This window comes from Urocitellus parryii, chromosome 5 (assembly GCF_045843805.1).
Source record: "Urocitellus parryii isolate mUroPar1 chromosome 5, mUroPar1.hap1, whole genome shotgun sequence".
NCBI lineage: Eukaryota > Metazoa > Chordata > Mammalia > Rodentia > Sciuridae > Urocitellus > Urocitellus parryii.
The window spans coordinates 176638543-176660061 of NC_135535.1; the positions used below are offsets into that span (position 1 = coordinate 176638543).

General features: G+C 36.4%; 1 protein-coding gene across 2 annotated transcripts in view; it reads right to left on the reverse strand.

Annotated features, from left to right (window-relative positions):
* The window catches only part of Ide (insulin degrading enzyme), a 93914-nt gene that overhangs the window by 4152 nt on the left and 68243 nt on the right, over positions 1 to 21519 (reverse strand). Inside the window, exons 15-22 of one of the 2 annotated variants that reach the window (XM_026397322.2) lie at positions 18389 to 18533; positions 16379 to 16489; positions 15278 to 15398; positions 13360 to 13451; positions 12268 to 12379; positions 8091 to 8258; positions 6567 to 6839; positions 4114 to 4175 (exon numbers count right to left, since the gene is read on the reverse strand). In XM_026397322.2, coding sequence (XP_026253107.1) covers positions 4114 to 4175; positions 6567 to 6839; positions 8091 to 8258; positions 12268 to 12379; positions 13360 to 13451; positions 15278 to 15398; positions 16379 to 16489; positions 18389 to 18533 — 1084 coding nt within the window. Of the gene's footprint in view, positions 1 to 4113; positions 4176 to 6566; positions 6840 to 8090; positions 8259 to 12267; positions 12380 to 13359; positions 13452 to 15277; positions 15399 to 16378; positions 16490 to 18388; positions 18534 to 19019; positions 19165 to 21519 lie in introns of both variants that reach the window. The other variant, XM_026397321.2, reaches the window with a different exon arrangement.

Below are 21519 nucleotides of genomic sequence, written 5' to 3' on the forward strand. Positions count from 1 at the left end.
TAATACTTCAAGATGAATATCTGAGAAACCAAAAAGTACAGAATGTGATAACCTTTTTTTTGTAGTTAACTGAGGATAAATACCTATCCCCACAAAACAAAATGGTCTTGAGTGGCAAATAAGTACAACTAAAATTTATTTTGTAACATCAAGAAGTAAAACATGGGCTGGGGTTGTGGCTCAATGGTGGAGCGAGAGTGGTGCCTAGCATGTGTGAGGCACTGCGTTCAATCCTTGGCAAAATATAAAAATAAATAAATAAATAAAAGGTATTGTGTCCATCTAAAATAAAAAAAAAATAAAAAAAAAAAAGAAACAACACATTCTGATTTATAGCACCAAAACCTTCAACACTACTTATTAAATGCTACTAAGTGCCAAATATTTTAAATACCTCATTCCTATAACATTCCAATCAATTCTACTTTGTAGATAAGGAAACAGGTTTTAGCGCTTAAGTAACCTGGCTGAGGTCACAAAACTACCAGTTGGTGTTGGGGTGGAGCCTGGCTCCACATGTTCCTGTTGCTGCCCCACAAACAAAAGAACCTCAGAAGGAGATAAGATGACAGTAGGTTAGCAGACCACTTATTGAGCTGTCTGTCAAGAAACACATGCCCTATCCCCAATCCTCTGCTCCTCACTACCCTACTGTAGCTCTCTTTTCATGTACATGAAGACCACCTGAGGTTATAGTTCATATCAAAAACTTTGTTCCAGGATCCCTAAAGCTTAGGAAATAACACCAAGAGTGAATATACAGGATGGCATCAAATTAAAAAGCTTCTGCACAGCTAAGAAAACAATTAGGAATGTGAAGAGAGAACCTACAAAATGGGAGAAAATCTTTGCTAGCTACTCTTTTGATAGAGGATTAATATCTAGAATACCTAAAGAATTCAAAAAATTTTACACCATAAAAATCAAATAACCCAATTAATAAATAGGCAAATGAATTGAACAAACAATTCTCAAAAGAAATACAAATGGCTGACAAATACATGAAAAAATGTTCAACAGCTATAGCAATTAGGGAAATACAAATCAAAACTATACTGAGATTTCATTTCACATCAGTCAGAATGGCAGTTATCAAGAATAAAATAATAAACACTCGAAAGGATGTAGAGAAAAAGGACCACTTTCACACTGTGGCAGGACTGTAAATTAACACAACCACTATGGAAATCAATATGGAGCCTCTTTGAAAGATTAGGCATGGTGTCAACATACTTTATATACAAATAGAGATATGAAAAATTGTGGTATGTATGTGTAGTAAGAATTGTAAAGCAAAAAAAAAGTACATGTATGAAGACATAAATTGGCGTGAATATACTTAGATTAGGCATGGGACGGAGGTTGCAGCTCAGTGGTAGAGCTCTTGCTTAGCACATTTGAGGCACTAGGTTTGATCCTCAGCATCACATAAAATAAATAAATGAATAAAGGTATTGTATAAAAAAAATAAAGAAAAGAAATATTACACATGGAACCACCATATGATCCAGCTATGCCACTCCTCAGTATTTATCCTAAAGGACTGAAGCCATCATACTATTCTGATACATGCATACCCATGTTTATAGCAACACCAGTCACAATAGCTAAACTACGGAACCAGTGTAGGCATCCATCAGTGAATAAATGGATAAAGAAAATGTGGCATATATACACAATGGAGTTTTATTCAGCCATAAAAAAGAATAAAATTATGTCAGTTGCAGGAAAATGGATGGAACTTGGGAACATTATGTTAAATGAAATTAGTCAAACTCAGGATGGTCAGGGTCTCATTTTTCTCTCACATGCGGAAGCTACAGAGGAAAAAGGAAAAGGTGTATATACAGGGGACTCTCATGAAAATCATAAGGAGATCAGTAGAGAAAAAGGACCAGCGGGTGAAAGGTAGGGAGAACTGCTGGGATGAGATATTGACCAAATTATATTATTATATTGTGTGTATATATGAGCATGTAACAACAAATCCCATCATTATGTACAACTATAATGCATGAATAAAAAATGTGGAAAAAAAGTTTCATATTTTTATTACTGCAAAAGAGCATGAATAGTTGAGATAAGACAGAGATGCCTTCCTCTACACAAGACAAAGGGAGAAAATAACTTGCACAGCTATCTATTTCCACCACCAAAATGGCACAATTCTCACTGCCTAAAAATAAGAATTCCAGGGGCTGGGGTTGTGGCTCAGAGGTAGAGCACTCACCTGGCATGCATGAGGCACTGGGTTTGATCCTCAGCACCACATAAAAATAAAATAAAGGTACACAACTAAAAAATATTTTTTAAAAAATGTGGGGCTGGGGTTGCGGCTCAGCAGTAGAGCACTTGCTTATTATCATGTACAAGGCCCTGGGTTTGATCTTCAGTACCACCTACAAATAAAATAAATAAAGGTATTGTGCCCAACTACAATTAAAAATATATTTAAAAATATGCATTCAAAATATTGGTTTTTGTTGTCAAATTCTGAAACTATGGTGCTACATCCATCCTCTTTTTTATCAATAAGGTGTTGTCAGCTACATTAATCATGTTTTACGTAAGAGAACAGCAGTCTTGCAGTTTTGCAGATTTTGGGGGAAGAGGTGTAAATAACTTCTAGATGGCGTAAGAGAACCACTTTCCCCTATGAAAATTAAATGGGCATTGAAAGCCCTAACATATGAGAAAAATGTGATAAGGCCTTACTGTGCAAAAATCATGCTAATGAGGACTGCAAACAGATTCTTATGCAGGCAGCTACAATATACTCTGGAAAATGACATTTTAAGTAAATGATCTCTCCTCTAAAGGGATGTGAAAATGGGATGGGATTGAGTTCCCGATGAAACAGCTTCTAATCACAGATATAATCTAGGCAAAATGGCTAGACCACTTAAGAGACAATTCTAAGGTGTTATAGTAATCAGAGTATTATTTTTTCCAGGCACAAAAGTGTTCTATATAAAGTAGTGGTCCCAATAAATTACAAAGAACATATGTAGCATTTAAAATTAGTATAAGTCCATTGCAGCATAAATTTTGAATTTCTGTATTTGACATGCTATTTATATTATATGACTACTTACTACAAATTTTGCTATTCTTAAGATTTTATTATGGAGGGGAAAATTTAGATGATGTGAACTTCTTTTTTTAAAAAATATTTATTTCTTTTCTTTTTTTTTTTTTTTTTTTTTTTTTTAGTTTTAGGTGGACACATTATTTTATTTTTATGTGGTGCTGAGGATTGAACCCAGTGCCTCATGCATGCTAGGCGAGCGCTCTACTACTGAGCCACAACCCCAGCCCCTGATGTGAACTTCTTAAAGTTGTTCTGGGAAGACTTTAATGCTTCTTTTCTCTGCATGATAAACTTTCTCATTAAGCACAGGCATTTAAAGCTCATAAGATTTCTGAACACAGTTCAAAGGGGAGTAATTATGTATTTAAAAAAGGAGGCACAGTTACGCCTAAGTAGTTGTCAGAGCCTGGAAAATAATCTGATTCTCCATTTTTTTTTTTTTTTTTGTTCTTCCTCCCCACCAAACAAGCTTAGCAATGTTCTTTGTAGTGGAGTAGAAACAAAGGAACAGCTGGGCACGGTGGCACACACCTGTAATCCCAAGGGCTTGGGAAGCTGAGGCAGGAGAATCATGAGTTTAAAGCCAGCCTCAGAAAAACAACAACAACAACAACAAAAAAAAAACCCAAAAAACACCAAGATGCTAAGCAACTGGGTGAGACCCTGTCTCTAAATGAAATATAAAAAAGGGCTGGGGATGTGGCTCAGTAGTTGACTGTTCCTGAGTTCAATTCCCTGGTACCAAAAAAAAAAAAAAAAAAAAAAGGAGGTGAGGGAGAGTTCAGAGAGGTAGATTTAGAAGGCAGGAAGAGCCAATGTAGACCTCAGTTCAGAAGAAAAGCAAGACACTACTGGGTTCAATAAAAATTGTCTATTTTTTTCTAAGAGTAATAGGTCAAAATGTGTCAAAAATACTTAAACTCACAAAAGCACCTTCATAAATCCAAGCTAAATGTCAAACAGTAACACAACATATAACACATTTCCTTCACTCAAAATGTAAATAAATATATTCAACTTACTTTGTAGAATTTGATGATGTCTTCCTTGGTAAGGGTCTTTAAATATGCAACTTCTATATTATCTGAAAAAGTAATCAAACAATAGTTTTCTAATATTTTCACATTAAGCAGTCAAAAATACTAATAAACTACAATACATTTCACTCCAAGCCTTTCAAGTATCTAGTTTTGTTTTTTTTTAATACTAGAGATTGAATCCAAGGGCACTCTACCGCTGAGCTACACCCTCAGTCCTTTTATTTTTTATTTTGAAACAGGGTCTTGCTAAGTTGCTGAGGCTGGCTTCAAACTTGTGATCCTCCTACTTCAGCACCCCAAGTTGATAGGTGATAGGCAGGCATCACCAAACCTGGCTAAAAACAAAACCTTGGTTTAGGAACGAGGCCAGCCTTGGTTACACATCATGGCTCTCTGCTATTTGCTGCTGGATTTTGGGTTAGTCACTTTGACTTTTCTATTTTTTTGTGGTGCTGGGGGTTGAACTCAGGGCCTTGTGCATGCCAAGCAAGTGCTCTATCAACTGAGCTTCATCCCCAACCCTCACTCCAACTTTTCTGAGCCTCAGTTTCCCCATCTAAAAATTGGGGGAAACTACTCAATATGGCTGTAGTGAGAAAATCAAGAAAATGACATGTGATGTTATGCACATGGTAAATGCTCAATAAATGCTAGATACATTCGTAGTGAATCCAACTTCTAGAAAAATTACAGGAAACTGAGGCCTCAAAAAGGTGATTTGGCCAAAATCTTCAACTTGTCGATATCAGAATATATACACTACTCAACTCCCCTAACTTCTAGTGTGGCTTAGTGAACTCTATTATTGATCTCTGTTCTGGAGGAAAGGTAAGAGGAAGCTGACAGGGGACTTCAGAAAGCACAGATCTTCCAAATCTGAAAGCTGTGAAATTTTTAGGAGAACCCTAAAGAAAATGTTTGAAACCCCATGCCTCTAGGGCACTACCTGGCTCAAGGGGATTAATTCATTCTTTTTTTGGGGGGGATGGTAAGGGGAAGGGGTCTTTACCACTGAGTTACATCCCCAGCCTTTTTTATTTTGAGACAGGGTCTTGCTAAATTTCTTAAGGCCTCACTAAGTTGCTGAGGCTCTGGAGTTGTGGGATTACAGGTGTGCACCATCATTCCTCACCTTAGAGGAATTCAATCTACAAATTTTTCATTTTTTCAGTGTTATGGGAAATAGGTACCTATGTATCTGTGCTCAGAGTCTCAGGGGTACACTGATAGAACAAACAAACAAATGAAATTAGATTTGTTATTAATATACCAATGTGAGTTACAGGGAGATCTAGCTGTAGTTTTGGAGAAGAAAAGGAGATAAGGTTCCTAATAGGAAATGTTTAGGGGTGGATGGGAAGAGAGGGGGCAGGGGATTAGCAATGATGGTGGAAGATGATGAACATCATTATCCAAAGTACATGTATGAAGACATGAATTGGTGTGAATATACTTTTTTTTTTCTTTCTTTTTCTTTTTTTTTTTTTTAGAGAGAGTGAGAGAGACAGAGAGAGAATTTTTTTTAATATTTTTTTTTTTTTTAGATTTCGGCGGACACAACATCTTTGATTGTATGTGGTGCTGAGGATTGAACCCGGGCCGCACGCATGCCAGGCGAGCGCGCTACTGCTTGAGCCACATCTCCAGCCCGTGAATATACTTTATATACAACCAGAGATATGAAAAATTGTGCTCTATATGTGTAATATGAATTGTAATGCATTCCACTGTCATTTATTTAAAAAATCAAATAAATAAATTACTGTACATAGATGTTTACCACAATATTATTACTAATAACAATGTTAAATATAGAATGTTCACATTTTAGTATATGTCCATAATATTTGACATATTTATTTCCATTTTTGGAATGTCCAATATAGGAAAAAGTCATTAGTACTTAAAGTATTTGTACATATTTATGGATATTAAAATGTGGCTCTGCTATATTTGATCATGAAAAGTATTTAAAGCAATGTGTACATTATTATTTCATTTCACCAAAAAGCTGTATTTGTTAGAAAATACATTTGGAAGAACTTAGAATTAAACAAAGATTTTTAAAAATTATGTATTTTGTATTTATTTATTTAGTTGTAGTTGGACGCAATACCTTTATTTCACTTATCTATTTTTATGTGGTGCCAAGGATTGAACCCAGGGTCTCCCATGTGCGAGGCAAGCGCTCTACCACTGAGCCACTATCCCAGCCCAATGCTACTTTTGTATTTTTTATTCATCTAATTAGTGTGAATCTTAAATAACAAGAAGGTTTCTTTAAAAAATAAATAAATAAATAACAGTTCTTTTAAAGTGCCATCCCTACTCTACTGCCAAATCACAAAATATATACCATTTTGTAGAATGGCCTCAATGTTCTCAAATTTTACATTTAAGTGCCATAATATATTAGGGTTCTAATTTTACCTTACCTCTGTCAAAATTGTATTGCTGGGAGATGATTTCTCCCCAATATTTAGCACACTCTGCAGATAATTTCTTTGGTTTGTCAAGTCGACGAATTGCTAATGCTTGAATATGTTTTTGGAAGGCTTCTTCTGTCATGTCCTCTATGGACTTTTCCATAGTAATTAAGAAAGCTTCCACTCTGCTTTCTAGGTAGTGTGGTGGCTTTTCTGACTGGATGATGAAGCGCAAGCCCTGTATACCATTAGCTCGACGTGGCCCACTGAAGACAATGTAACCTAAAACACAAGCATCAACCAGTCAGGATCTTGGCATTTGAGACGTAGGCCACTTTTAATCTTTTGGAGCAATAAAATCTACTTTAGAATTTTAGATTATCTATCCTTGGAAAAATATTAAGACAGTCTCAGTTTCTAAAGACAGAACAGAAGAGCTCACTGAAGACTAGTTAGAAAGTTGGAGATGACTTTTTCTTCTTTGGGAAAAACAAAACCAAAAAATCTCCAAACAACCCCATTCATCATTTGAACTCACATTCCACCTCCTCACTTTTTGTTAGTTAATCCCCTTCAATCTAAGCTTAAGTAATTCCCATTCCCATGACATGCTGTACTCATTTTCATCCCTAACTACTGTCCCAGTTATCTGCTTTTAGTATTTAAGTTTCTTATATGAACCTGGCTCTACCACTGCATTTCTTGTTAGATAATCCATTCCTGGAACTACTCTATTCAGACTGTAACTCTACAGAGACTGGGCTAACTAAAGGTTATACTTCCATTGGCATCTGGTGATGCCATGAACACAGTGCTTCAAGGACTTTCTAAACTGAGTTCTTGGCTTGCTTCCTTCTGCTGTTCTGCACCTCTGACAACTTCATTGTGTTTGGGCTCTAATTCTGAGGAAGTCATTATCTTCAGCAGAGCTTTTTAAGCCACTGGGATTACAGGAATGCTTCATGGCGCTTGGCTTCTTGAACATCTTTACTCATTTATTAAATCTGCCAGGAAGTCTAAGACTTTTACCAGTGCCTAAAATTTTGCAAATACATTCCGAGTACCTTGTATGTGTTCCAGGTTTGGGATATAGTGATGAATAAGAGAGAATACCTGCCCTCAGGGAACTTGTTTGGTGAATCCAAGCTCCTCTGAAGGGCTGCTTTCTATTTTGCTACTCGAGTCTGCCCTCAGCATTCTCTCCTCTCTACCTGAAATGTCTTCTTTATTGACATGTATGTAATATAAATACAGGGTCATCTCATTAAGAATTGCTTTGACATCTACAAGATATTGACTGCTTATCTATCTTATTTATACCGAGGGGCTGGGGATAGAACCCAGGATCCTGTGCATACAAGACAAGCATTCTACCACTGAACTACATCCCCAGCTTGCTTATCTTTTAGAAGTGAATTCTCTGTCAACAAGGTTTTCACAAGTCTCTCTTCTACATGTGGAGAGTGTTTTCTGAGGACAACTGTTTTTCGTTAAGGTCTATAGTATCTTGCTATTACCCCACTTCCTTCTCACCCAGCTGCTCCTTTGTACGCAGGGTATTGAAGCAAGGCTCAGAGATAATCTGACAGAAAAGTTCTAGAAACATGTTCTCCGAGGTGCTCTGCATGTCTGTTTGGTAGTATATCTCGATGCCACAGTTATTATGAACTTCATTCCTCTGCTGATAAACAAACCATCCTCCTAGAAGTTTCAAAAAGAGAGCAACAGGTTAAAAAATTAATTTAGGGTTTAATAAAGTCAATGCTATGTTTACCCATTAATATATGTAACTTTCTGATCATAAAATGGCAGCACTAAATTCTTATCAGAAGAGGGAGGAGAATCTGAGCTGTAAAATCCTACCCTTTCCATTTTCAGACTTTTCATTTATATAACAAATGTCTCCTTCACAGTGCATAAAATTTTTCTTTTTTAATTTTTATTTTTTGATACTGGGGATTGAAGTCAGAGGTTCTTTTTACCACTGAACCACATCCCCTGTCCTTTTTATTTTTTGTTTTGAAACAAGACCTCACAAAGTTGCTTAGGGACTTGCTAAGTTGCTGAGGCTGGCCTGGAACTTGTAATCCTCCTGCTTCAGCCTCCAAATTGCTGGAATTACAGATGTATTCTACTGTGCCTAGCAACTTTTAATTTTTAAACCATAAATGCTTTCCCATGGAGAGTTAAATGAGGGATTATTTAAGGCATTCATATCTGATCACTTGGCTAAATTGAAATAATTTCCTAACACCTGGCATTTTGAAATATGATTGATGTAAACTGTTTTTGTCTTTTTGTGTGTGTGTGTGGGGGGGGTACTGGGTATTGAATATAGGGCCTCTTACATGTTAGGCAAGTGTTCTACCACTCAGTTATGCTTTCAGCCCTTTGAGACATGGTTGGGCTAAATTACCCCTTGTTGGGCTCCACCCTGCAATCCTCCTGCCTCAGCCTCCTGAGTACCTGGGATTATAGGCTTCTGCCACTGAGCCTGGATTAAACTGGGCTATTTTGGGACTTGAGGCAATGTAGGGCCCAAAAGACAGGGTCCTAGGAGAAGAAAAAGAAAGAAGATGAGCTGGGGCTATAGCTTAGTGGCAAAGCACTTGCCTAGTATGCATGAGGCACTGGGTTCAATCCTCAGCACCACATACAAATTAACAAAAATAAAATAAAGGCATTCTGTCAACTACAAAAAAAAAATTTAAGAAAAGAAGAAAGTAGAGTGAAAGAGTTATGAAAGATTCACTTAGAAATTTTGTTTTTAGTTGGGCTCAGTTTGCCTAAAGATAAATGTTATAGACCTTTCTTTCTTTTTTTGTGTTGGGATGAACCTAGGACCTTGCACAAGGTAAGTAAACACTCTACCACTGAGCAGCATTCCAGCCCCAATGGTATGGCTCTTAAAAAGCAGATCTTGATTCTTCCTCTTTGCCCTATTTGTAATGAGAAACAAACTAGAAGATTGACAACTTCACGATGACTGGGCGTGAAGAAGAGCAGAGCTATGCTCAAGATATCCCATTCAACAAAGATATTCTGAGGTAGTGTGTAGCTATTTAGAGACAGAGACAGACTTCAGTTTTAAGGACTGTATAGTCTAATAAAAAGATGGTGGTGCACTTTTATTTAGTTGTAGATGGACACAATGTCTTTATTTATTCATTTTTATGTGGTGCTGAGGATCAAATCCAGGGCCTCACACGTGCAAAGCAGGTGCTCTACCACTGAGCTACAGCCCCAGCCCCTTGGTGGTGCACTTTAATCCAAATGCAAGAGTAGAAATGCTGAGTAGCTAAAACAGAGGTTCAGAAAACTGTTAGGAGTTTAAAAGTAGAAGTGACTACTTGTAGATAAGAGTCTTAGAAAAAGTTTAGTGGATGTTATAGTTTGGATCTTGAATGCCTCCAGTTGTGGTTTAGTTGTGGTGCCCCTAAAAGCTCACATATGAGACAAAGCAAGGTTTGGAGGAGAAATGATTGGGCTATAGTCTTAATCTAATCAGTGAATTAATCCATGATAGGATTGACTGGGTGGTAAGCTAGAGGCAGGTAGGGTGTGGCTGGAGGAAGTGGTTCACTAGGGGCAGGGTCATAGGGTATATATTTGTATCTGGCCAGTAGAGTCTCTCTCTGCTTTCTGATCACAATGTGAGCTCCTTGCCTCTGTCACACTCTTCTGCCATGATGTTCTACCTGGAGCCCTGAGGAATGGAGCCAGCCTTCTATAGACTAAGACCACTGAAACTGTGAGCCCTTTTCTCCTCTACAATTGTGCTGGTTGGGTCCATCAGACACAACAGCAAAAAAGCTGCAAAAAGCTCATGTATTGAAGGCTTGGCCCTGGCCTGTGGTGCTGCTACTGGAAGGCAGTAGAACCTTTTGGGAGGCAGAGTCTAGTGGAAAGAAGTTAGGTTATTGGGAGCATAGAAGAGGATATTGGGACCCCATTCTCCTCTTCCTCAGGCTGCCATGAGGTGAAGGCTTCCTGATGTACTGCCTCAATTACAGGCCCCAAAGTAAAAGGCCATGACTGAAACCTCCAAAACTTGAGCCAACATACATTCATCCTCCTTCTTTTTGGTGGTGGTGGGAGATCAGGGATTGAACTCAAGGGCACTCAAAACACTGAGCTACATTCTCAGCCTCATTTTGTATTTTATTTAGAGACAGGGTCTCACTGAGTTGCTTAGCACCTTGCTTTTGATGAGGCTGGCTTTGATCTCAAGATCCTCATGCCTCAACCTCCTGAGCTACTGGGATTACAGGAGTGCTCCACTCCACCTGGCCACCCACCCTTTTTATAAATTGTTTATCTTGGGTATTTTGTCAATGACAAAAAGCTAACACAATGGAGTAGGTGGTTTATATAATAAGTTTGGAAGAATGAGTAGGGTGTAGACAAGGTCCATGGGGAAGAAGGGGCTGAGGGGAACACTATTTTAGGAGGATAAAAGAGCTGAGAGAAGAAAAGCACAGATGCTGCATGAATGGGAAAATACCACGAAATTCGGCCAAGAAACATCAATGCTCTCATTCTTGGTCTAATATAACTCTCATGATACAGTCTGGAACAATATTAAATAATGTTAATGTATTTTTACATGAAATAGACAATTGTTGCCAGGTGTGGTGGCCAATACATATAATTTCAGCAACTTGGAAGGCTGAGGCAAGAGGATTGCAAATTTGAGGTCAGTCTCAACAATTCAGCAAGACCCTGTCTGAATATAAAAAGAACTGGGGATGTAACTTAGAGGCAAAGTTCCCCTGGGTTCAATCCTCAGTAGTAAAAACAAAACAAAACAAAATCATTGTTAATGTAAAAGTTACCCAATGTTGCAAAGCCAAATACATGAATAAAATCAATTATTGATGTTGATCCCTATGAAAACATTCTTTTTTTTTTTTTGCTTTTGTTTTTTAGTTATAGTTGGACATAATACCTTTATTTTAATTTTTACATGGCACGGAGGAATGAATCCAGCACCCCACACATGCTAAGTGAGTGCTCCACTGCTGAGCCACAACTCCAGCCCCAGAAAATATTCTTTTTTATGTGTGGCATTGAGGATTTAACCTGGAGCATACAACTGAGTGACACCCCGAGCCCAATTTTAGTTTTATTTTGAGCTAGGTTCTCACTAAATTTCTAAGGCTGGCCTCAGACTTGTGATTCTCCTGCCTGACTCCTGAATCACTGGGATTATGGGAATGTGCTACTGTGCCCAGTTATGAAAATATTCTTTTTTTTTAATATTTATTTTTTAGTTTTAGGTGGACACAATATCTTCATTTTACATTTATGTGGTACTGAGGATCGAATCCAGTGCCTCATGCATGCTAGGCGAGTACTCTACCACTGAACCACAACCCCAGCCCCTAGCTATGAAAATATTCTTATAATAAATATGTTACCTGCACCTATAACTTTACTAAAACCTTTTCTGCTAAAGATTATTATGGGTTTCCAGTGAAATAATTTTTCTTTCTATCAAAGTGAATTCAACCTACCTGTCATCACTCATATTATTTTATTTATTTATTTATTTTTAATATTTATTTTTTAATTTTCGGCGGACACAACGTCATTGTTTGTATGTGATGCTAAGGATCGAACCCGGGCCGCACACATGCCAGGCGAGTGTACTACCGCTTGAGCCACATCCCCAGCCCCAAATACCTAAAGTTTTAACATTTCCACTTACTGTCAGGGAGCTGAACTTCTCTATATCGAACCAGCTGACTTGGAAGAAGAGGTTTGGTGTGAGCATATTCAATAAGGGTGTCTTCGACCATTTGCATGATTCCTAATGCAGCCTGGGAAAAAGATGCCATAGCACATTACAAAAAAAAAAAAAAAAGTATCTGGTCTGTGAAAATAAAAAGAGTATACTGGACAGTCTATTACAATATTAAAAAAAAAAAAAGAAAACATGCTTGTAAAATAAAGTAGCTTAGTTTATCATAAAAATAGGTTTGAATTCCACTAAAATGGATAAAAGTTGAATCTATCAGTCAGTATGGTAGTAATGAAGAGAAACAGAGACCCACACAATTATTAACACTGATGCCAACGCTGGGGGACAAAAACACTGCCCAAATTGAAGAGGAATTGGTAATGGAGAGCTGGTCCTTAATAAATGACCTTGACTGCCGCACCTGGGGTCAAAGCCAAGCAAAGAAGGTGAGCATAAAGTTTTGTTGTGTGTGGAACTAACCTTGGCAACAATCCTGTCTCTACCGCTTACTGGAATCTGACTTTGGGCATATTATTTTGGAGGCAGTATTGCAGAGTGGTGGAGAGTGAAGGCTCTTGAGACAGACTGCTATGGAAATTTTGTTGTGCTTTCCATGTGCTTAGCGCTTGGCATGTACTATTTAATTCTTATAACCCACAATGTAGCTGGCAACTCTAACTCTACTTTTATAGATAGGTAAACGGAGCAGAGTTAAGACATTTTCATAAGATTACATACATATTTATTATTTGGCAGGGTCAGGACTTGAATGCACATTATGTGAATCTACAGAATAGAGGCAATTATTCACATTTTCTCCTATGATTGCACAAGGCACGAAATGAAAGCAGGTCTTAGTTAACTATAGTCTTCCACCTCATCCTTGCCTTCTCCCATCTTCCTCCACAGAGTAGAGAAGAATTATCTTTCTACTCATCTACTCATTGAGCGAACTCTAATGAGCTTATCACTGTGCTGGTTAATAATCTTAAGATAGACTAAAGGAAAAAAATTTCTTCCAGTGGTCTACATCAGACCACTAAAACCTCAACCACTCACCTGTTTTGTTATGTTTCCATGGAGAAGGGCCTCAATGTGCAGCCGTGACAGAAGCTGAGGTATGAAGGCCTTAAGGCGAGGAAGAGTGACATCTGTAAAGGAATAAAAAATGTTGACATCTACATTTAAGTGTAAATACAAAAACCAAGCAAGCAGATAAGAAAACTTTGTATTTGAGATAATTTAAGATTTACAGAAGATTTGCAAAAATACCACACAGTTCCTTTATTATACACTTCACCCAATTTCTCCTAACTAGTTAACATCTTTCCTAACCATAATACTCCCTGAGAATTAGATTTAAGATCTTTAGGAAAAAACCAGGACCACTCTAGCAAAATTGGCTGCTTGTCATTATAACTTTTCAATGAAAGCTACAGAAAGAGTTTGGCATATTAAAAGTCTAAAATTATCCAATAACTTTGACATAATCATCTTAAACTTGATTTTTACACATTTAGAAAAAAATCCCAAATCCAGGTATACTGAAATAAAAAATAAAACAAGACATTCAAAGAATTTAACTTCTCATAAATAATTTAAAACTGAGGAAGATAACATGAGATATCTTTATAATAACTAATAGCAAAAAATACAATTTCACATTTCCTAAACACCATAATCAAACTTAAGAAATTAACACTGATGCAATACAATTAGCTGAAAATGCAAAAGAATTATTATTTTTAATTTTAAATATTTACTTTTTTTAGGTGTAGATGGACACAACACAATGCCTTTATTTTTTATGTGGTGCTGAGGATTGAACCTGGGCCCCGCTCATGCTAGGTGAGCGCTCTACCGCTGAGCCACAATCCCAGCCCCTATTTTTTATTTTTAATATTTATTTTTTTTTAGTTTTAGGTGGACACAATATCTTTATTTTATTTTTACATGGTGCTGAGAATCGAACCCAGTGCCTCACGCATGCTAGGTGAGCACGCTACCACATGAGCCACATCCCCAAGAATTATTTAAAAATTCTTATTAATGAGCATACAGAAAAGATTAAGTAAAGTAATGATGGAAATGAAAAATATAAATAATAATGGATGATATATCAGTCTGTCCAATAAAGCAACTTTGAAAGTATTTTATTCCATTCAATAGACACATTGAAGGCATTACATTAAACTAGGCATCAAATAAAAGGATAAAAAGAAGACATAATCACAATACTAAAACAATTTAGGACTTTCAAGCAAACTCCCTGAGATTTAGATTGAAGATCTTTAGGAAAAAACAAGGACCACTCTTTAGGCATTAATATATTTTCCAAAATTTTAACTGAGCTTAACAGATCTAAAGATGCCAGGGCTTGGAAAAAATGCCTGAGCATACTTTCTATGTGATAAGACTTTCAAGCTCAGTCTTTTCCCTCTTTTCTGAAAAGTTTGATATTAACAAGGTAAACTGCTGTCAGAGCATTTTAGTCATGTTCAGAAAGCTAAGAACAGTAATAATTAACCGTATAAGTTCAGGTTGAAAATAGCAAATGTGGCTAACCTGCCAAATGCAAAAACTACTTCAAAGACCACCAATGTTTTTATGAAAAACATACAACACTGGCAAGTTTTTTTCTTTTTTCTTTTTTTTTTTTGATAGTAGGGATTAAATCCAGGGGCACTTTACCATTGAGCTACACCCTCAGCCCTTTTTATTTTTTGAAACAGGGTCTTGCTAAATTGCTCAGGGTCTCGCTAAATTGCTAAGACTGGCCTTGAACCTGCCATCCTTCTGCCTCAGTCCCCCAAATCACTGGGATTACAGGCACACGCCATCATGCCTGGCTCACAGTTGGCGTTAACAGAACTATATTATTAAAAAACATAACACTTGATACCAGTATAAACCACAAACATCTTAGGAAAAAAAATCGAGACAGCATTAATTAGGCTTTAAGCAAAAAGGGTCTCACCATCCAGGGCTTCTTTTAACTCATCTTTAGTCCAGGCCACTTCAGTCATCAGCAAGCGGAGGTAGTACATGGCATGCTGGTGAGGCTGTTCAGCTCGGAAATTGTTGAGAGACCGCATATACTAGTGAAGGGAGATATGGATCCATGAATTTTATAAATCTCATTATATGAATTATGTGTTACTGGCATGTGGGAATATTTACTTCTTTCTTCTCCTGAAGTCACATATTTAAGAATAGGGCATAACCCTCTCTAATCCTTAAACTAATTGACATGCTTAAAAAAAAAATTATAGTTGTAGACGGACATTATGCCTTTATTTGCTTATTTTTGTAGCGGTGCTAAGGATCAAACCCAGTGCCTCACACATGCTAGGCAAGTGCTCTGCTACTGAGCTCCAGCCCCAGGCTCCAGCATGCTTTTTCATTGTCAAGGTGGCACCTTTACCCTTGGCAACTGATTTGTACTGTAAATGCTTTCATTATGAGACATCTTTCACCTCTCAGAAAGTTATTTCTGGTTTCCAGGGCCTTCGTCTTTTTGGCATCCTTAGATAGTATATATACAGCCATTTCAAAAGTCTTGGTAAGCAAGTAACATGGATAGATATATTCTGGATCTTCAGTTGATAACAGACAGTAATTTTTAATGATGTACAATGAAGACCACAGTTTAGCTATGAAAGCAACAATCCATCCCATACTTTCATTACTGGGTCTAATATGGGGTGAATTTGAATGGAAGATATATCAAACTTAAATATGTCTGCCCTAATGTGACAAAGCTCTTTCGGTAAGGCAGAACCCAGTCTGTTCAAATGTGTTCATCTGAAACTCCCTGAATGCCACTAGCTGCTTCTCTTTGAAAGTCAGTACTGCAACTGCATGAGCTCTTGAAGCCCACAGAGAAGGGGGCCAGGTGTCCACCAGAGTCAGCTTTCTTTCTGGTATAGATTAAGCAAATATAAGGTGAGATGAATGCAACAGGATTATGAATGCTTCATTTACTCCTCTCTTCCTTTATCAAAAATTTTCAAAATATGCCAAATAGCAATAGCTTTAAGAATTCAAATAAAGCACAAAAATGAGTCAGAAAACTTACCGCCTCTTTGATAATTTCAAATCTTTTTTTATCAATCTCAAAGGTAGCCATTTTCTCAGTGATCTTCTTTAGCAAAATTGGCTGCTTGTCATTATAACCTTTCACTGAAAGCTACAGAAAGAGTTTGGCATATTAAAAGTCTAAAATTATCCAATAACTTTGACATAATCATCTTAAACTTGATTTTTACACATTTAGAAAAAAATCCTAAATCCAGGTATACTGAAATAAAAACAAGACATTCAAAGAATTTAACTTCTCATAATTTAAAACTGAGAAGATAACATTAGTTATCTTTATAATAACTAATGCCAAAAAACACAATTTCACATTTCCTAAACACCGTAGATAAACTCACCTGATGCCAAACTATGGCAACACACATTAAATCATCAAAATCATATTCTCATTATATCAAATTTAATCACAGAAAGTGTTTTTCCTTTATTTTTCTTTTTGGTGCTGGAGATAGAGCCCAGGGCCTCATGTATGTTAGGCACATACTCTACCACTGAGTTTTATCCCCAGCCCCTAAGTTTTATTTTAAAAAAGAATTTCTAATGAATGGTAGGCTTAAAAGTTTTTATAGCTAGTAAGAAGATAAAAATCATAGGGGACTATCATCTAGCTAACTACTGGGCAAGTCCCAAAACAGTACATAAATGTATATTTTTTTAAAAATCACCTTTGGAGAAATCAGGCAGATCAAATGATGTATTACACTCAATATTACCCAAGAAGGACCCCAAATTCTAAATATTTGTTTACTTCACAAGTTCTGCTGATATCTCAAAAGCTGATGTCAAAATAAATGTTTAGGAAGGAGACAGTTAGAATTTGCCTTAGGACAATTTACTTCAGTAATCTCTGAAAGTCTAACACTTTGAAAGCAGTGAATGGGGAATGGCTATTACCATATTTTCATATAGTAGTATCCACAGCAGTTTAAGACACACTGCAACTAGAATACTTATGAAAGTTTTATCCTGAGAAGAATAATAGTCAAGAGCCTCAGCATGAGTGAAGATCACTGACCACTGAAAACATATCATACTTGGTAGAAACCAGACTAACAATTAGCAGAAAGTTAATTGAAAATCATAAATAAAAATTATTTGTTTTAATGTAAATATACCACTAAATGTTAACAGCAACAATTAGAAAACTGATTATTAATTTTATACTTGGAGTTAATTTTGATCTCTAAATCTAAAAATTTCTGTGGATTCTGAGAATAATTAGATCACATAGATTCTTATACACTCAACAAAAGCTACTGGAAAACATATGTGAAGGAAAAAAGCCACTGCAAAAATGAATAAAATTTTAAAAATCCTAAAACCATTTGTGTGAGAATTTTTTTAGAAAGAGTATTCAGAAATGCTCCAATTTTAGTTTTCTGAAAACAATTTCAAGAAAAATGAAAAATGAATATGTGCCATAAAAAGTGTTAATTTGAACTGAGATATAATCAAGGTTGGAAAAATCAGAAACACTATTGAAGATCTAATTTTTTCTTGAGATGTACTTAATAATGCTTTAAAAACAAAAAACAAACACATGTAAAATAGTTAATGATGCATGCTACAAAATAAAATTTCAAGTGTGTTTGAACACCGGAACTTTCTATCACTGTCCACAAAACTAAAAAAAGCTGAAGTAAAATTCAAGCACCACAACAATAACTATGTATATCTTTTACTTCAGATGGCAATATAATCAAATATATAGAAAGAAAAACATGCTTTTAGGATTAGTATGTTAAACATCTCAAGCAGAAGAACATGCAAATAAATGTAGCACACATATATGTTCATAATATGCACTAAGCATTATTAAATCATGTATTAGTGGAACTAATACTAATTTGAGTTCTTCAATCACTAAAAAGGTGCAAGGAAAAAAAACCATCAATCTTCTTGTTTAAAAATGCAGAAGTTAATAGTTTTTCCAAGCTGAATATAATGTTTCAATGGTGTGGTGCCTTTCTTTGGTTTTCATTTTACTTACAAGTATTGCATTCATTCCTGATGCAATGCCATAGCTCAAACCTGAGAGGCGTGCTGCATATGTATACTCTTTTAAATCATCCTTCAATAACCTGATAAACAGGTATGTCATGTTGCAATGGAGAGGATCAGCATAAATGTAGCGACTAACAAAAAGAAAAACAAAAGAAATGCTTTGATACCTCAAGCAGTGGCATGATATGAAGAAACATGACCGAAGAGTATGGATATGCAGCCTCATGATCTGGTTTTCTAGGGAAATAGTACAGGCCAACCTTATGTTTTACAAAGAGACTTCATTCTCTTGCCGAAGATCAAGACTTCAGATACAGAATGGGTAAGGCTAAACCTATACCAGAGTCCAATTTTGTTTGAGGAAAAAAATATGACAATCTGATGAAAGATGTAAAAAAAGAAAAAGGAAAAAAACCAAGGAAAATCTGTATAATATGAATGTATATATATATCTGAATACTTATAAGAGCTAACTTAAAAAGTAAATGAGAAAATATGATTAGGTATAAAGATTTTTTTTAAAGAAATAAAACTCATACCCTCAATCAAAAATGCTTCCATCAAATCAATATAAAAAAATGTTGATGAGTGGAAGGCTCTAAGACGTGGGTACTTACATACATCCCATAGATGGTATTTTGGAGGTCATATCTCAAGCCTGCTAGCTCTGCTGCATATGCATACTCGTTGAGTGAGTCTTTGAGGAGCTCAAGGTACAAATAGGCCATGTTACAGTGCAAAGGGTCCACATAAGCAAATGGGCTGGAAGAAAACGTTGACAGTAAAATAGCTGATTTATTACTTCCCATTCTGATGTGGACTTTTGAGATGGATCAAGAAATTGCATATCAGTTAATTTAATTTCCCGAGGATAGGGTTGAATTCTTGAGTCTATTTCTTCTTCTCACGAGAAAAAAAAAAATAAAGAAAAAGAAGCCTGAAATATGCCATGTGTATGTGTCCTGGTGGCAGTGAAGGAGGAGAAAAGAAGTGTTTACCCCAGGTGGTGTGGCAGAACTGATAAATTAGAAGTGCAAGGCAGGTAAGAGTGGGAAAGGGACACAAGACATGCCTGTCCTTAGGCTAACAGAGCATTTGCAGGTTCCCTCTCTCTCTCTCCAAGCAAGTCACACCCTTGGTCGACAAGAATGTAAGATGGAGAAATTTGTATACTACAATTATATGAACTTAAAAGAGAAAAACTGAGAAGAACTGTAAAACATAAACTAATCCCTGAGTTTTTCCCAAAATCAAAAAGCCAAAATCACTTTTCAGTAGAATAATTGACAAGTTCTATCATATAACTGGAGCTAGAATTAGGAGAAAATATTAAAATAGGAAAATATTTAAGTGAGAAAGAGAAGAAATAATCATAGAATACAAAAGCTAAACAGAACTGGAGATCAACTAATCTTTATTTCCCAGATTAGAAAATCTTCATTTCCCAGATAGGAAACATACTTGTTGTCAAGTCACCTGAGCTGGTGGCAGCAGAGATGGGATTCAAATGCAAGTCAAACAACCTATGCATTTGATTATGACACTGCTTGCCTTTATCAGAAGCAAGTAAAAAATTAATTCATTCAATACATAGATATTGCTACAGTGCCAGGCTCTTCTTCAGGCACCGAGACTGGAGGAGGAACAAATCAGGCAGAGTCCCTGACCTCACAGAGCTTACACTCTGGTCAGAGGAGACAATAAATTCAAACCTGATACAACATATGGTAATAGTGCTATGGAGAAAAATTAAACTGAATAAGAGGAATAGGGAATGATAAGGTGGTGGCAGCCAGGAAGGAAGACTATGAGTTTATATAAGATGGTTAATAGGCCACTCTGATAACTTGACACCTAGGTCTTGACCTGCAGGAAGCAAGGGAGCAAGCCCAAGGGGACATCTGGAGAAGCGGGTGGAGAACCTTACAGGCTGAAGAAACAGGGAGTCACAGACTTGAGGCAGGTGTCTGCTCAGTTTGTGTAGTAACAAATTAAAATTTCACTTAATATGTAGCTCAGTAAATATAAATAAATATAACACAATATGATGTATTGATAGTAAAGCCAACAATTGTATCAAAGCTAATAATAAAGCAAAAATAGAGGTAAAATACTTTGCAATTAGAGAATTAAAATCAAAGAGAATATTCTATAGCTATTCAAAAATTTTACAAATGGAAAACCTAAATGAATATTGTGCCACTTTTAATTGTCTCCTTTTTTTGCCATGCTGGGGTTGAACCCAGCACTGTAACACTGAACTACATCTTCAGCTCCTGCTACTTAATTCTTTCAAACATGATATAATGATAGATTTCCTTCTTTAGGTGAAACAGTTCAAAAACTTAAGACATGATTCAGAAAAACAAAATCATCAAAGAGAGGCTGTGACTGAGCCCCATAGGCAACTGTGCACTTTTTAGGTGGAACTGCAGAGTCAGAAAAGCCAAGTCTGGGACCTCAAAGCCATGTGATTGAGGTCAGAATATGATTCTAGCAAGTGTTTAAAATGCTGCATCCACAATAGCTGTGCTAGTGCACTGAAGCAAGCCTTAAACTAACTTAAAATACAACATGATTCAATTGCAATACGTAAATTTTGGTTCATTTGTTAGTTTTAAAATATATTATTTTGGCTAGAAGGGATGACACAGGCCTGTAATTCCAGTGACCTGGGAGGCTCAAGCAGGAGGACTGCAAATTCTAGGACAATCAGGGCAGTTAAGTGAGACTCTGCCTCAAATAAAATAAAAAAGGCTGGAGATGCAGCTCAGTGGTAGAGCATTTGCCTAGCATGTGCCAGGCCCTGGGTTCTATTCCCAGTACCACAGACACAAAATGTAATTAGATACTATATACTTAAATACAGGTTTTAAAAAGTGTAATTAAGTACACAGAATATAATCCTATTACTTTTGAAAAAGATGAAAAGGATACACATAGACACACACATACACACTTCTACTAAAGTGTACAAAAAAACCCAATAGTGATTACCTCTAGGAAGACCAGACCAAGATAGGTAGATTTGTGTGACACAGATATTTCCATTTTTAAGAATTGTGTTAGGCAACCCAGAGGACACTCAAAAGAGATTAATAATTAAAGAAAATACTC